A 17,302-nucleotide genomic window follows, 5' to 3' on the forward strand; every position below is an offset into this window, starting at 1 on the left:
CATGTTGGACAACATTTCTACATTTGGAGAAATTTCCAGATCATGAATCCATCTCCTTAGGGTCAGAAGTGAGAACTCAAATTTCCAGCGTCTTTTGCTGCTTGGACTTCACTCTCCAGTCGGAGGCGCTTAGGTGAGACCACGACTTGGAAGAGAACCATGTGAGAAACGGGCTCTGTGCTGAGCGTAGGCAGCAGCAGGAGAGCGTGGCTGTGGGGGATGATAGTGTTGTAGGGTTGAGTGCCTGGTAGAGACCTGGCATCAGTACTAGTTGCAGTAAGGTTTTGGCATTTAGGGTTTGATGACAGGGACAGATGCAGCAGTTTTCTCATCAAGCCAGTTCTACAGCATAGTTTTGGATGTTTTCCTAGAAGTTTAGCCTTGAGCTTGCTTGTTTTTCTAGTCAGCTCAGTGATTCTGTGAACTTAAAATCAGATTTATTGAGGTATAATTTACGTACAATAAAATACTGTTTTGGGTTTATTGTTTGTTGGGTTTTGACAGATGTTTACAGTCTCCTAATAATCACCACAATCATGATACTGAATATTTCTATCACCCCAAAGAGGTATGCCCCCATGTAGTCTTCTCTGTGCCCCCTTTCCTCTCTGCCCTAACTCCAGCCCATTTTCTGCCCCTGTGGTTTTCCCTTTTCTGTAATACCGAATTTTTTAAAACTGTGAATACATATTGTATATAGTTTTTGTTTCTGTGTTCTTTCACTTAGCATAATGCCTTTGATATTTATCCATGTTGCATATATCAGTAGTTTCTTTCTGTTAATGAGTAATTTTCCAGTGTATGCCATAATTATTTTATCCATTCACAAGTTGCTGGACGTTTGAGTTTTTTCCAGTTTTTTTGGCTATTGTGAATAAAGATGCTATATGAACCTATAAAAAAACCTATGCATATAGGGTTTTTTTTGTGTGTGTATGTATGTTTTTACATCTCTTGGATAAATACCTAGGATTGGAATTGCTGGATAGTATGGTTAAGTGTATATTTAACTTTGTTAGAAACTGTGAAAATATTCCCAAACGACTGTACCACTTTGTAGTCCCTCCAGAAATGTATGAGGTTTCGAGTTGCTCTGCATTTTGGGCAAAACTTGGTATTGTCAATCATTTTAATTTAACTCATTCTAGTTGATGTGTAGTAGTATCTCAATGTGTGTTTGTTTTTTCTTTTTCATTTTTAAAGTCTTTATTGAATTTGTTACAATTTTGCTTCTGTTTTATGTTTTGGTTTTTTGGCTGTGAGGTCTGTGGGATCTTAGCTCCCTGACCAGAAATCGAACCCGCACCCCCTGCATCGGAAGGCAAAGTCTCAACCACTGGACCTCCAGGGAAGTCCCCTCAATGTGATTTATTTTTTTGGGGGGTGGGGATTTTTTTTTTTTTATTCAAACAGAAAGTGACAAAAATTATACTCATCCTCATCAGTTCACTCAGTCCCATGTAATTAATTTTTTTTTCATCTTGATCTTTTGTTAGCACTTTTATGAGTTCATCAGTTTTTCATTAGAGTTCTGAAAATGCTTATTCATTCAGTTCAGCAGTACCGTCAGTTACCAGAAACCTGTACTTGTCAGAGTCTTTTCCATGAATTTCTTGAAGATGAAACCCTTTTATAGGAACGTATTTGCAAAAGCATCAGAGTACACCCAGAACTGTCTGTAAATGACAAAAGACTTAAAAATGACCACGGTTAAAGATTTGATGAAAGTTCATAATAATGCAGTTGACAAGAAAATTACTTATTTCTGAGATATACATTTTAAAGTAATAACTAGCATTATGACTTATAACATCATACCAGAACATATAAGATTTTTAGAAATTTCATGTAATGTCTGAAACATTTATATTAACATATTTCCATACAAATAACCCAATGAAAGTTTAGTATTAGTTGTTTTGTTTGTTTGTTTTTTTATACTCAATGTGATTTTAATTTCCATGTTGACTAATGAAACTGAGTAATAAGAATTTTCATATTCTTATTACTCATTTGTATGTTGTCAATGGTGCGCTTAAAAAATTGGGTTGTTTGTCTTACTGAATTGTAAGAGTTGTTTATATATTGTAAATACAAGTCCTTGATGTGTATTGAAAATATTTTCTTCCGAACTGTGGCTGGTTTTTGATTTTCTTAATAGTGTCTTTTGAAGACAAGAAATTGTTAATTTTGAAAGACTAATTTATCAATTTTTTAAATAGTTCATGCATTTTGTATCCTAAGAAGTCTTTTCCTAACTCAGAGTCATGGAGACTTTCACCTACGTTTCCTTACAGAAATTTCATAGTTTTCACTCCTACATTTAGGTTTTTGATCCATTTCAGGTTAACTTTTATATAAGGTGTAAGGTAAGGGTAAAGTTAATATTTTTGCATATGGAGGTCCAGTTCTTCCAGCACTGTTTTTTGAAGAGTATCCTTTTCCCGCTGAACAGTCTTGAAATCTTTGTTGGAAATCAATCGACCATATTTGTGTGGATCTGTTTCCGTACTCTCTGTATGTCTGTCCTAATGCCGATCCTACACTATCTTGATTACCGTAGCTTATGGTAAGTTTTAAAAATCAGGTATCAGAAGTCCTCAAACTTTTTTTTCTTTTCAAAATTTGGCTATTTTAATCTTCACTTTTACACATACATTTTAGAAGCAATTTGTTTATTTCTACAAAACAGTTCACTGGAATTTTGATTAGGATTGTATTAAATCAATAGATGAATTTTGGGAGACTTGACATCTTAAAAGTATTGTCTTTTGATTAATGGCCATGGTTTATCTCTTTATTTATTTAGGTCCTTAAATTTTTCTCAGGAAAGTTTTATAATTTTCATTGTATAGGTCTTGCAGATATTTTGTTAAAGTTATTCCCAAGTGTTTTATCTTTTTGGTGCTATTGTAAAAGTGGTATTATTTTTAAATCTTAATTTCCAAATATTCACTGCTATTATATAGAAATATAGTTGATATTCATATATTGACCTTGACTTCTGCAGCCTTGGTAAACTAATTTATTAATTAGAATTTTTTGCTTTTTAGTAGGTTCATTAGAATGTTTAATGTAGATGATTGTGTTATCTGCAAATAATCTGTACAGTTTTATTTTTTCCTTTCCAATCTATATGCCTTTTGCTTCTTATCTTTGACTTATTGCAATGGCTAGGACCTCCATGTTGAATGGATGTGGTGAGAGCAGACATCCTTTCCTTGTTTCTGATCATAGGAGGAAAGCAACTTTAGCCATTAAGTGAAAGTTGTCTTTTATCATTAAATATAATGTTAGCTCTCTATTTTTTTGTAGATGCTTGTTATCCATTTGTGGAAGTTTCCTACTCTTCCTTGTTTGAAGAGAGTTTTTATACTAAACAGATACTGATTTTTGTCACTTTTTCGGTACCCATTGAAAAGTGTGTGTGTGTATTTTTTTTTAGTATATTGGCTTGGTAAATTATATTGATTTCAAGTACTGAGTGAACCTTGCATTTAAAAGGGTAAACATCACTTTTGTCATTATTAATTATTTTTCTATATATTGCTGGATTCAGTTTGCTAATATTTTGTTAAGGTCTTTTATGTCTATATTTAGAAGGGATGTCAGTCTGTAATTTTCTTTGCTTGTATTGTCTTTGTTGGATTTTGGTATTAGGGTAATGTAAGCCTCATAAAATGAGTTGGGGAGTGTTCCCTTTTTTTTCTGGAAGAATTTATATATGGAATTAGCATTATTTTTTCATTAACTGTTTGGCAGAGTTCACAATTGAAGCCATTTGGACGTGGTGTTATCTCGGTGGAAGAATTCTTAAATGCAAATTAATTCATTTTTTAAAAAATGAACATAGGGCTAGTCAGGTTATATCTTTTACAGAGAGCTTTGGTAGTTTGTGTCTTTCAAGGGATTTGTTCATTTCATCTGTTTCCAAGATATTAGCATAAAGTTATTTATAATATCCCTTTATTATTCTTTTAATGTCTCTGGGATCTACAGTTATGTCCTTTCCTTCATAATGGTAATTTATGTCTTTTCTTTTATTTTCTTGATAAGTCTGGTTAGAGATTTATCAATTATTGACTTCTCAGAGAACCAGCTTTTGATTTCATTGATTTACTCCATTAATAATTTTCCTGTCTTCATTTTCATTGAATTCTACTGTTATTTTTATACTTTTCTCTTTTGACTTACTTTTGATGTAATTTTCTTTTCCTAGTTTCTTAAGGTGGGTGTTTAAGTTGTTGATAATAAACCTTCTTCTTTCATACTGTGAGCATTTAGATGCTATTAATTTTCCTCAAAGTAGTGCTTGGTTGCTTGCCTTAAATTTTGATGTGTTGTATTTTCATTTTTATACAATTCAAAAAATTTTCTGATTTTCCTTGTAATTTGGCCTTTGACCTGTGAATTATTTAGAAGTTGATTTTTATAAATATTTGATGATTTTCTATATTTCTTTCTGTTGAGTTATAATTTAATTCACATTCCCTGTGTGATTTTAATTACTTTAAATTGGTTAAAGTTTATTTTGTAGCTCAGAATATGGTCTATCTTGGTGAATGTTCCATGTGCATTTGAAAATAATGTATATTCCATGATGCTGGGTAGAGTGTCCTAAAAAATCTCAGTTATGTTAAGTTCATTTGTACTGTTGTTTAGGTCTTCTGTATTTTCACTGATTTTTTTCTTATTTATTGATTTTTATACATTTGTTTTATGTAATTGTCAATGACAGAAAAGTGTTCCACTCTCTAACTATGATTGAGACTTTTTTCTTTTTATCCTTTCAGTTCTATCAGTTTTTGCTTCATGTACTCTGAAGCTCTGTTGTTAGATGCATACACATGACTATTATGTTCTTGATGAATTGACCCCTTTATCATTATTTAATGTCCCTCTTTATTCCTATTTTGGTGATCTAGTTCTCTCTTCACATGCTGCTTCTTTCAGATTCTCCAACAAGAAGGAAGGTCCTATTGGAGTTGCCAGGCACCGTTGTGTTTGGTACATCTTTTGACAAGGATCTTATGACAGCTATCTCATAAACAACTGCCTGGTCTACACGTGACTGATTTGGTCAGGTGCTGATTTCTGGTATACAATCACTTGTAGCCAGGATGTGAATGAGATCCTGTGTTAAAACCATGGTGACCTATGTAAGGAATTGCTTCATTCTGCTTTCCCTGAGGGGAATTTTGGCTGTGGTAGCCACCATAATATCATGTTCATCATAACACTGCAAATCTTGCATCTGCTTTTGTGGCTTGCTTCTTTAGACATCTAATTATAATCACATTACTCATTTTTACAAAAGGATTTGCAAACACGGATGTTCATAGGAGTCAGGCAGGGATTCTGACTGAGAAAAGTGGGCTATATTGTAGATAATAGGGAGTGGTGGGGATTGTGGCAACGTGGAGAGCTCAAAATTTGTGTGAAGGGGCAGCACTAATTAATTGCCATGAGAAATTCAGGCCCACTATTACTCTTACAGTTTTTTAAGATAAGTTGGTAATCTAGAGTTTTGTATTATTTAATTGTAAGTAATTCAAAGTACTTAAAAACTCTGAGTGGGTCATATAATATAGGCCAAACAGAATATGTATGTAAATCATCTGTAACCTTGCCAGACTGTAGTCAGCCCTGTAAGGGAATTCCTAAATGGAATAGAACAACTATGTCCTAAGTCAGATGTAAAATTAGGGGAGGGTGATAATAATGGGAGACTTGCTGTAGAAGATTCTGATCAAGGTCACATGGAGTGTTAGGAATTATTGCTGAGTAGAAGTCTCCCATATAATAGATATGCCATGGCACGAAGGGGCCGAGTAGGCAGATGTATATACTTTTGATCACTTGAAAAGTAACAAAGGGGCATGCTAATGTAGAATGTGAGCATTGGTTCAGTACAAGGCCTTGGCCTCCCTCTGGACCTCTGTCTCATCTCTGGGCCTGCTCTTTGGAACTATACCTGAGGAAATCATTCCTATACCTGGGTCCCCTGGCGTGCTGTTTGCCATTGGCATACTTCCTGAGGGATGTTTGTGGCTGAAGAGGAGGAGCCAGTGAGAATGCACTACAGTGGCATTTAAAGGGGCACCATAATACCATGGAAATACAATACTGTGATATCGTGGGACATGTATGGGGCTACAGTGCTCCAGTCAGAAGATGAGGATGTGTAATTTTATGGTAACCTGCCTTTGTGTACCAACCATAAAGTATGCATATTGTTTACAGAGACTTGGCAGTGGTTCTGTAAATTGATTAATGTCGATGACCAGTACATAATAAAGCCGTCTACACTGATCAAATTAACCAGATATTTACTCTTCATTTAGTTTAGTGCTGTGTTGATGGCCAAAACCTACTTTAATGTCAGTTAACACAAACATTGTTTTTTAGTTAAAATGGCAGTTAAAATTATATAATAATAACAATTGTAAAGATAATTTCATCTGATTAAAATTTGCTTAAAATATGAAGAGAAAGTGATTTCCTTAAAAATCACTACAGTAAAATAAATAGCTAGTGGGAAGCAGCTGCATAGCACAGGGAGATCAGCTCGGTGCTTTGTAACTACCTAGAGGGGTGGGATAGGGAGGGTGGGAGGGAGACGCAAGAGGGAGGAGATATGGGGATGTATGTATATGTATAGCTGATTCACTTTGCTATAAAGCAGAAACTAACACACCATTGTAAAGCAATTATACTCCAATAAAGATGTTAAAATAAATAAATAAATAAATAAAATATTTAAAACTTAAAAAAAATAAAAAATAAAAATCACTGCAATGTTAGAGACTTGTGTTATTCCATAATTTCCTTCAGGAAACGAGTATAGCATACAATTTTTGTTTTTTTGAAATTTATTTCAGTCTGATGGAACTACAAAACTTAATTTGAACAGCTTAGATGGATTTTATAATTTTTATATGCACGAAACAGCACTTATGAAATCATATGGGAATCATATAAGCCAATAGGCATTATGTGACCGCTGATATTAACATTTGGGGCAAAAGGACAGCATAGGTCCTCCAAAATGCCATAAGATCCTGTTGATGCTTTGCTGACCATATTCCTGGAGGGAAGTGGTCTGGCAGTTGGGCTGATCCTGAAACATGAACACTTGCTCCATAGACATCAGCAAACACTCTATTTCGACATCTCAGTTAGATTCTTGTGCTAGTCCTGCTTCTGAACTTCAGGTGTTCTGGCTCTGATGGATTTGTAGGGGAGTCCTTGTGTCCTTTGAGTCTAGCCAATCACTGTAAAATGTCCTTTGTCTCTTCTCTTGGCTATGCAGTGTGGATGATCCCTCTTCAGACTTCTCAGGATTCTTTGCTGCCAGCTTCTTTTCCTCTAACATGTACCTCTTGGTCTGAGAAAATGTGAATTTCTTCTTGCTTTAAATCTTGGGAAATAGAGGTCTAAAGAAAGAGTATACACAACCGTTATTTATGGTTTCAACTCCTGGGAGGAAACAGGGCCATGTGCTTTATGTCTTTCTTGTTTAATTGCTAGGAGTCATTCAGAATTCATGAGTTGACTTAATTTTTCTTGGGTGAACGTACTAAGAAAAGAGTCAAGTCTGCAAAATGCTGCCAATTCAACTCTTAAATTATGCATTTTACATGTAAATATTGCAAATTGTAAGATATTTTAAATGAATTTTTAATTCAGTATTTAGCATTAAAGTTTAAATTCCTGCCCAGAATTTCAAACATGGAAATACACTCTAACAGGAAATAGGGTTTTTAGGTTTTTGGTTTTTTTTTTAATAAAATAGAAAAAAAAGAAGCATTTAAAATGTGAAACACACCCATTTCCTTCCTTCTTACTCTTTCTAAGAAATTCTCAATTATATTCAGTTGAATCAGTATGTTAAATAGGAATCCTGAGACACAATCACAAAGCAACTTTTTGTCTTCCACATCTTTTAAAATTTATTCAAGATCCAGTTTTTCTTTTTCTAGATGAAGATTTAAGCAGGTTACACAACTTTTCTGATCATTCTTAGGTTAAAAATAAAGCAAAGTGGGCTTCCCTGGTGGCGCAGTGGTTGAGAGTCTGCCTGCCAATGCAGGGGGCACGGGTTCGAGCCCTGGTCTGGGAAGATCCCACATGCCGCGGAGCAACTGGGCCCGTGAGCCATAATTACTGAGCCTGCGCGTCTGGAGCCTGTGCTCCGCAACAAGAGAGGCCGCGATAGTGAGAGGCCCGCACACCGTGATGAAGAGTGACCCCCGCTTGCCACAACTAGAGAAAGCCCTCGCACAGAAACAAAGACCCAACACAGCCATAAATAAAATAAAATTAAAAAAATAAAAAAAAAAGCAAAGCAAGAAAATCTCAATTTATACAGAGAAATATATGTGTAGTTCTCAGAAAGCCAGTGACCCACCCTCTAGTCCAGAGGTCTGCCTCCAGCTTCTTTCTCCTGGAAGGCTCATTAGACAGCCCTCTGGGACAGAATCTAAGGGAACCCACATGTGATCCATTCAGATGCCCTTTGCCCTGACATATTCAGGGAAGGTAGCCCCTTTTGCTGGGTGGGAATGGAATGTAACTTATAGCACACCACAGCTCTCCACAAAATCTGTTTCCAGACATTCATGCCTGACCCATTTATTCTCTGTGTAGTCCTAAAAGTTATATAGCCAGTTTTCAGCTGTCTTTGTACAAATCCTTCAGGGTAGTTGATCTTAAAACTCGCTTTGAATGGGCATCATCAGAAAATCTACAAACAACAAATGCTGGAGAGGGTGTGGAGAAAAGGGAACCCTCTTGCACTGTTGGTGGGAATGTAAATTGATACAGCCACTATGGAGAACAGTATGGACGTTCCTTAAAAAACTAAAAATAGAACTACCATACGACCCAGCAATCCCACTACTGGGCATATACCCTGAGAAAAGCATAATTCAAAAAGAGTCATGTACCAAAATGTTCATTGCAGCTGTGTTTACAATAGCCAGGACATGGAAGCAACCGAAGTGTCCACCGACAGATGAATGGATAAAGAAGACGTGGCACATATATACAGTAGAATATTACTCAGCCATAAAAAGGAACGAAACTGAGTTATTTGTAGAGAGGTGGATGGACCTAGAGACTGTCATACAGAGTGAAGTAAGTCAGAAAGAGAAAAACAAATACTATATGCTAACACATATATATGGAATCTAAAAAAAAAAAAGGTCCTGAAGAACCTAGGGGCAAGACAGGAATAAAGACACAGACCTACTAGAGAATGGACTTGAGGATACGGGGAGGGGGAAGGGTAAGCTGGGACAAAGTGAGAGAGTGGCATGGACATATATACTCTACCAAATGTAAAATAGATAGCTAGTGGGAAGCAGCCACATAGCCCAGGGAGATCAGCTCGGTGCTTTGTGACCACCTAGAGGGGTGGGATAGGGAGGGTGGGAGGGAGGGAGACGCAAGAGGGAAGAGGTATGGGGACATATGTATATGTATAACTGATTCACTTTGTTATAAAGCAGAAACTAACACACCATTGTAAAGCAATTATACTCCAATAAAGATGTTAAAAAAAAAACCCCAAAAAAACAAAAGCTCACTTTGAATGGGCATCATCAGAAAATCTACAAACAACAGATGCTGGAGAGGGTGTGGAGAAAAGGGAACCCTCTTTCACTGTTGGTGGGAATGTAAATTGATACAGCCACTATGGAGAACAGTATGGAGGTTCCTTAAAAAACTAAAGATAGAATTACCATATGACCCAGCAATCCCACTACTGGGCATATACCCAGAGAAAACCATAACTCAAAAAGACATATGCACCCCAATGTTCATTGCAGCACTATTTACAATAGCCAGGTCATGGAAGCAACCTAAATGCCCATCGACAGACGAATGGATAAAGAAGATGTGGTACATATATACAATGGACTATTACTCGCCATAAAAAGGAACGAAATTGAGTCATTTGTAGAGACATGGATGGACCTAGAGACTGTCATACAGAGTGAAGTAAGTCAGAAATGGAAAAACAAATATCTCCTATTAACGCATATATGTGGAATCTAGAAAAATGGTACAGATGAACCGGTTTGCAAGGCAGAAATTGAGACACAGATGTAGAGAACAAATGTATGGACACCAAGGGGAGAAAGCGGGGGATGGTGGTGATGGTGGTGGGATGAATTGGGAGTTTGGGATTGACATATATACACAAATATGTATAAAATAGATAACTAATAAAAAATAGCTTTTAAAAAAACTCGCTTTGATATATCTTATATCTGACATTTTAAGGTGTTGGATGACTTTCAAAATTATCTTTCATAGAGAATTCTGATAGCTAAAGAGCAAAATAGACTTTTTATGTCAAGTTCTGTATACATGAGACTGAGAGTAGAGCAGATATATTTACAAATAAATTGAGATTTTATTGCTCAGTGTTGGTTCTGTTGGTAAAGAACTATCTCTTCGCCTTAATCATACTACAAGTAATCGTATCATTTGTTTTCAGAGTTATGGTCTGTGGAAGAGTTTGGAATAGTAGAAAATATACTCTATCGGAAGTCAGAAGAAATAGGTCCTATCTTAAGACCTTTGGCAAGTCTATCTCTTTGGACCTAGTATCTTCGTGTGCAAATTGAATTAGATCAATTAAGCAATATATATTTATTGAGTTCATATTGTGTGCTTACAGTAATGGAGTTACTCTGGAGTTAATGTACCTCACAGTATTCCTAGGATGTTATCTTAAATAATCACACTGATGAAAATATGATTACAAGTTTGAATAGTGTTCAGAATAACAAGAACACTGCTTTATGACCTAAGCTGAGGGGTCAGGAAATGCTCGTCTGTGAGAAGGTAGCACTTGAGCTAATATGAAGAATGAGTAGGAGGTAATATATTAAGTAAAAGATTGGGTGTGGAACAGAGCAAATCAGAGGAGAGATAGAGGACAGAGCGAAGGCTGTGATGGAAGTAGTCAAGAGAAATTTTATTGGTAAAATGGATCAGATTTGATCGTGGACTGGGTTTGGGAGATGATGAGAGAGTAGAAGGAATCAAGAAAGATTTCTAAATTTCTGACTTGTCTAACTTGATGGCTAGTTGAGCCATTTGCTAGCACAGGGAATTCTAAAAAGGAGCCAGATATACAGGGGATGCAGGCATGGTGGGGAAGATCAAAAGTCTGATCTTGGATGAGTTATCTTTGAGATTTCTGTGTGGAGATGTCTAGGAGGCAGTTGTATATAAGAGGAGAGGTTTGGGTTAGTTAAATTTGGAAGCCATTGCCTTGTATATGAGAAATGAACCCATGATAGTGAATGAGAGTCTGAAGGGAGAGAGCTTAGAATAAGAAAAGACAGCCGATTGAGGAATGCCAGCATTTAATAGCTGGGTAGAGAAGGGAGAAACAGCAGAAGAGACTGAGAAGTATCCAGAGACATGGAAGGAAAACCAGAAGTAAATTACATCACTGAAGCTAAGGGAAAGCTGTGTTTCAAGAAGGAGAGGGGAATGGTCATCACTGCTAGATGCTACTGAGAGTCCAAGAATGAATTCAAGAGTCATGGAGCCATCAGGAGGTCTCTGGGAAACCTAGGGAGAACTATGTTAAGAAGTAATGGTGGCAGGAGTGGATTGAAGACTAAATGTAGAAGAGTCTGGAGAGAGGGCAGTCCCTGGAGGGAACTGTGGGATGGAGGGAGGGAGGAATTTTGTTCTAAGTGGAAATACTTGAGTATGTTTAAATGCTGTCAGGAAGTCTCCAGTGCAGAGCAAGAGGCTGAGGCTATAAGAGAGGGGACAGTCTATGATAAGGTTACTAAGGAGGCCAAGAGGGTGAAATATAAATTATGCTCACCTGAGAGGTTGGCCTTAGATGAACTTCTCTAATCTAAGAGGAGAGAGGAAGAAGAGGGTAAGGCAGATCAAAGCTGACTTGGAAGCAGGAAGTTGAGGGAGTTTTTATCTGATGGCTTTATGTAAAAGTCCATACTAACTTAAAATTTGGTGATTGTATAATATAGTAGTGATGATAAAAACAAACATTTATGGACTGATTTCTGTGTGTTATGTGTGGTCTTTAAGTATATGTTCGCTGTAGATAAACTGTCTGGATTTGAATCCAGAGCTTACCATTTCCTTGAGCTATGTGACCTATAGCTGGTTTTTATTCTCTCTGGGCCTAAATTTCTTATGGATAAGAAATTATATATGAGGTATAAGATACTTTATAGTATTAAATGAGTTTGTGTGTGTATACGTGTATGTACATGTAAATGTTTACATATAGTGCTTCATGTGGACTCGCTATGTGGTCAGTGTGCCCTAAATGTCAGCTAGCAATAGTGGTGTGGTAATGGTCACTGTCAGCCGTCAGCATCTGGTATTGCCCTCATCATACCCTTCTAACGATGTGATGATGGTATTAGCCCTATTTTACAGGTGAGGCAATGGAATCAGAGAATAAGTGACTTATTTGAGGCCACACAGTTAAGTAGATGAAAGAGCCAGATTTCAAACTAGACCTATCCAGCTTCAAACCCATACTTTTACAAGTTCTGAAAGCGGCTTATCTAGAGTATTTATTCTGCACCTATCTCAGTGCTTGAGATTTCAGGGTTAACCTTATGTAAAAATGTGAGATAAATGAAGTCAGTCTTTCACAGCTTCTGCCACCCTGGAGGCCTGCCCTCTGCCAGCAGACCTGCTCTGTTTCCCTCAGCTCCCACCCCGATCCTGTGAATCTACTCTTCCTTTACTGGAATCCTATCGTATTTTGGTAGTTTTCCCATCTACATCTTTATCTTTCATTCTTAGTCTGTCTTGCCCTTTTTTTCTTTTTAAAATTTGTATCAAAGATTGTGTGAGTTCAGCTTAAAATTAGTAAATTGAGGGTGGGGGGGTATATGTTATCCTGTATAGTTAGTTTAAGGGGCAGTGTATTCCCTACACTTCTTCCTTGGAGTATTATCTGAAGAATGAAGTGATGGAGGTTTTTTGCCAGTTTGGTTTCCACACTTACTTTTAAAAATCTCCATTGCATTTATCATAATGATCATAGCAAATATCCTCCGTTAACCCACTTCTACCCATGAGGTGACTTCTTCCTGCCGTTGCCTGTTCCATGCTCAAGTAACCTCGACTTTCTGCCTCTTAGCACCTGAGATTCATTCAACTTTCCTTTTTAAAACTTAGAGACTTTCCCTAATGTTATTTAACTTAGAGACTTTTCCTGATGTTATCAAGTGCTTTATATTCTACCACAGATGGCTCATTTTATGAAACATTTTATCCTGTAAATTTAACTCCTAAGAGTGTCATTGGACTGTATGTGAAGAGCACAAAGTTTTATGGAAGGAAGGTGTTATGTATGTTTATTTTTTAAACAAATTGTAATCATAACAGTATGTTATTGTGTTATTTTTTTGGGCGAACTGAGGTAATATCACTTCAAAATAAAACGGTTTGAGATACTGCCATGGACTTAATGTATTTTTCACAGTTAGAATAGCTTCTTTATTGGATCCCTCTGACCTATTTTAATCTCCTGTTATTCCCATATTGTACTATAGTCCCAGGGGGCAGGCATTCTTTTCAGAAGAGATAACAGTTGATTTTGACTTGTCAGGAGTTAGCTCTGGTAAGTTACTGTTTTCTTTTTTTTGAATTTTAATAGCAATACTGAAGTGTAATTGACATTCCAAAGAACTCACCCATTTAAAGTATAAAATTCGGGCTTCCCTGGTGACGCAGTGGTTAAGAATCCGCCTGTCAGTGCAGGGGACACGGGTTCGAGCCCTGGTCTGGGAAGATCCCACATGCCGCAGAGTAACTAAGCCCGTGCGCCACAACTACTGAGCCTGTGCTCTAGAGCCTGCGAGCCACAACTACTGAAGCCCGCGTGCCTAGAGCCCGTGCTCTGCAACATGAGAAGCCACTGCAATGAGAAGTCTGCACACCGCAGCGAAGAGTAGCCCCCGCTCGCTGCAACTAGAGAAAAGCCCGTGTGCAGCAACGGACACCCAACACAGCCAAACATAAATAAATAAATAAATTTATTTAAAAAAAAAAAGTATAAAATTCAATTATTTTTAGTAAATTTATACAACCATCAAAACAATACAGTTTTAGAAGTTTTCCATTGCGTTAGAAAGTTCCATTGAACCTATTTGCATCAGTCCCTTTTCCCTTCTCTCTTGCCCCATGCAGCCACTGATTTGCTTCCTGTCTCTATAGATTTGCCTTTTCTGGACATTTCATATAAATGGAGTAATACAGTATGTAGGCTTTTGAATCTGCCTTCTTTCACTTAGCAAAATGTTTTTGAGAGGCTCATCTATGTTGTAATATGTATCAGTAGCTTGTTGCTTTTTATTTCTGAATAGTATTTCATTGCATGGATATACCACATTTTGTTTATCCATTCATCAGCTGATGGATATTTGTATTATTTCCATTTGGAGGTATGATATCAGTAATGCTGCTATAAGCATTCATGGTCTTCGTGTGGGCATATATTTTCATTTTACTTGGGTAGATTCCTAGGAATGGAATTTCTGGGTTATATGGTAAGTTTGTTCCATGTCTGTGTTAAACTTTTTAAGAAACTGAAACTATTTTCCAAAGTGACTGTACAATTTTACATTTCCACCAGCAGTGAATGAGGAGGATTCCAGTTTCTCTACATCCTTGTTCAGCACGTGGTTTTGTCTTGATTATAACCATTCCACTGGATGTGTGATGATACCTTATTGTGGTTTTAATATGCAGTTTCATAGTGAATAATAATGTTGAGCAGCTTTCCATGTGCTTGTTATTAACCTTTGTTGAAATACATACTCAGATGTTTTGCCCATTTAATATTAGGTTGTTTGTCTTTTTATTATTGAGTTGTAATCGTTCTTTATATATTCTGTATACAAGTCCTTTATCAGATATGTAAGTTACAAATATTTTTTCCCAGTCTATACCTTGGCTTTTTATTTTTTTAATTAAGTCTTTAGAATCACAGAAGTTTTTCAAAATTTTAATCAAGTTCAGTTTATTAATTGTTTTCTTTTACGGTTTATGGTCCTGGTGATATAACTAAGACCGCTTTGACTAATCCAAGGCCGCAAAGGTTTTCTTCTATGTTTATTTCTAGAAGTTTAATAGTTTTAGCTATTACATTTAGGTCTATGATACATTTTGAGTCGATTTTTGTGTATGCTGTGAGGTAAGGGTCTGAGTTAAATTTTTTGCATATTAATATTGAATTGTTCCAGAATCATTTTTTGAAAAGACTATTTTTTCCCTCATTTAATTGTCTTGTACCTTTGTTGAAAAGCATTTGATCATAAATAAATAGGGTTTATTTCAGAACGATCAATCCTGTGCCATTTGTCTGGTGCTCTGTCCTTATGCTAGTATTACACTGTCTTGATTGCTATAACTAATTTATAGCAAATTTTGAAATCAGATAGTGTAACGTCTCCAAATTTGTCCTTGTTTTTCAATATTCTTTTAGCTATTCTAGTTCTTTGCCTTGTCATGTGTTTTAGAATAAGCTTGTCAATATCTGCAAAAAGCGTGCTGCGATTTTGATTGGCATTGCTCTCCATCGTAGATCTATTTGGAGAGGATTGGCATCTTAACAGTGTTGATTCTTCCAACCCATGAACATTGCATATCCATTTATTTAGTCTTATTTGATTTTTCATCAGCATTTTATAGTTTTCAGGATATAGATCCTGAGCATATTTTGTTGGATTTATATATAAGCATTTAATTTTACAGTGTGTTATTGTGTAATGATTCTTTAAAATACTTTCAGTTTATTTCTTATCCCTCATCACCATTAAAGCTTTGCTTAGACCCTGTCAGTTGAATTCTCCCAATCTGTATTTGAATCTGGCAAATATCAGATAGTGTCTTACAAAATAGAATAAGTGTCTTCTAATATTTTTCCTTTACAGTTTCTAAGAAGTAAAAGGTTGAAAAATTTTTATTATTTTGACTCAGTGAGTGGTCAAAAGTGGTGTTTAGTAAGACTGTCATGTCAGTCTGTTTACATTACTGATAATATAAAACACACAGACCTTTTCTGAAGAGATTTGGTCTATCACATAACCTCTTTGTTCCTCCTTCTGTAGGTGTTGCAGCTTCCCTGGAAGTCTCCGAGAGCCCTGGGAGTGTCCAAGTGGCCCGGGGTCAGACAGCAGTCCTGCCCTGTACTTTCAGTACCAGCGCCGCCCTCATTAACCTCAATGTCATTTGGATGGTCATTCCTCTGTCCAACGCGAACCAGCCTGAGCAGGTACTTCTGTTCCATCCTGTGCTGCCTCTGAAATTTTAATCTTTTCACAAGAGGTGGGTAGGAAAACATCTTGAGTACATATTTGATTTCTAGAATAAGGTGATACTTCCACTGAACATAAGCTGTTTTAAGTCCTACTCCTGCATTATTAGTCAACTATCAGAAGAAGCTATCCTCTTTGTAAAAGATTTTTTTTTTAATTAAGAGATGTCAAGGGGATCCTTCTGAGGATTTTATGTAGGAACCTGGAATTTCATCAAAACACATTGCTGACAGGAAATACCGAGACAGAAAAAGCAAAGTATATTTTGACAGGGAAAGACTACCACTAACATAGGTGGATGAGAGAGTACTTTTAAAAGATAGTGATAGGGCTTCCCTGGTGGCGCAGTGGTTAAGAATCCGCCTGCCAATGCAGGGGACACGGGTTCGAGCCCTGGTCCGGGAAGATCCCACCTGCCGCGGAGCAGCTAAGCCTGTGCTCTAGAGCCCATGAGCCACAACTACTGAAGCCCACGCGCCTAGAGCCCGTGCTCCGCAACAAGAGAAGCCACCACATTGAGAAGCCCGCACACCGCAACAAAGAGTAGCCCCCACTTGCCACAACTAGAGAAAGCCTGTGCGCAGCAACGAAGACCCAATGCAGCCAAAAATAAGAATTAATTAATTAAAAATAAATAAATAAAGATAGTGATAATATTAAGGAAGTAACATTAGGTAGTAGTACTTGATTTTTTTGGTTAATTGCACAAGTATTTTAAAATAAACAAAGCCAGGTACACTAGCTCTCTTCCAAGAGTCTCAAATAAATTAGGGTACGTGAAAATAGAAGCTACTATCTAATAAGGTGTATCAGTTATAGGTAAAAGATCCCATAATATGCGATACCCACTGCAGAAAATAATCCTCTGAAAATTAGTGAATTGTGACCATGACTATACCTTCATTCCCAAAATTAACTTATTTCTGTTATGAAGCTTTTCGGCTTCAGTAAGCTTTTTACTA

The 17,302-nt window shown here is 36.7% G+C and overlaps 1 protein-coding gene across 2 annotated transcripts in view; it reads left to right on the forward strand.

Moving 5' to 3' along the window:
* Nucleotides 1-16,143: 16,143 nt before the first annotated feature.
* The window catches only part of IGSF11 (immunoglobulin superfamily member 11), a 31,943-nt gene continuing 30,784 nt past the window's right edge, over nucleotides 16,144-17,302 (forward strand). Inside the window, exon 1 of one of the 2 annotated variants that reach the window (XM_059922151.1) lies at nucleotides 16,144-16,297. In XM_059922151.1, coding sequence (XP_059778134.1) covers nucleotides 16,259-16,297 — 39 coding nt within the window. In that variant the 5' untranslated portion in view covers nucleotides 16,144-16,258. The remainder of the gene's footprint in view (nucleotides 16,298-17,302) is intronic. The other variant, XM_059922150.1, reaches the window with a different exon arrangement.

The sequence above is a fragment of the Balaenoptera ricei genome, chromosome 4, assembly GCF_028023285.1.
Source record: "Balaenoptera ricei isolate mBalRic1 chromosome 4, mBalRic1.hap2, whole genome shotgun sequence".
NCBI lineage: Eukaryota > Metazoa > Chordata > Mammalia > Artiodactyla > Balaenopteridae > Balaenoptera > Balaenoptera ricei.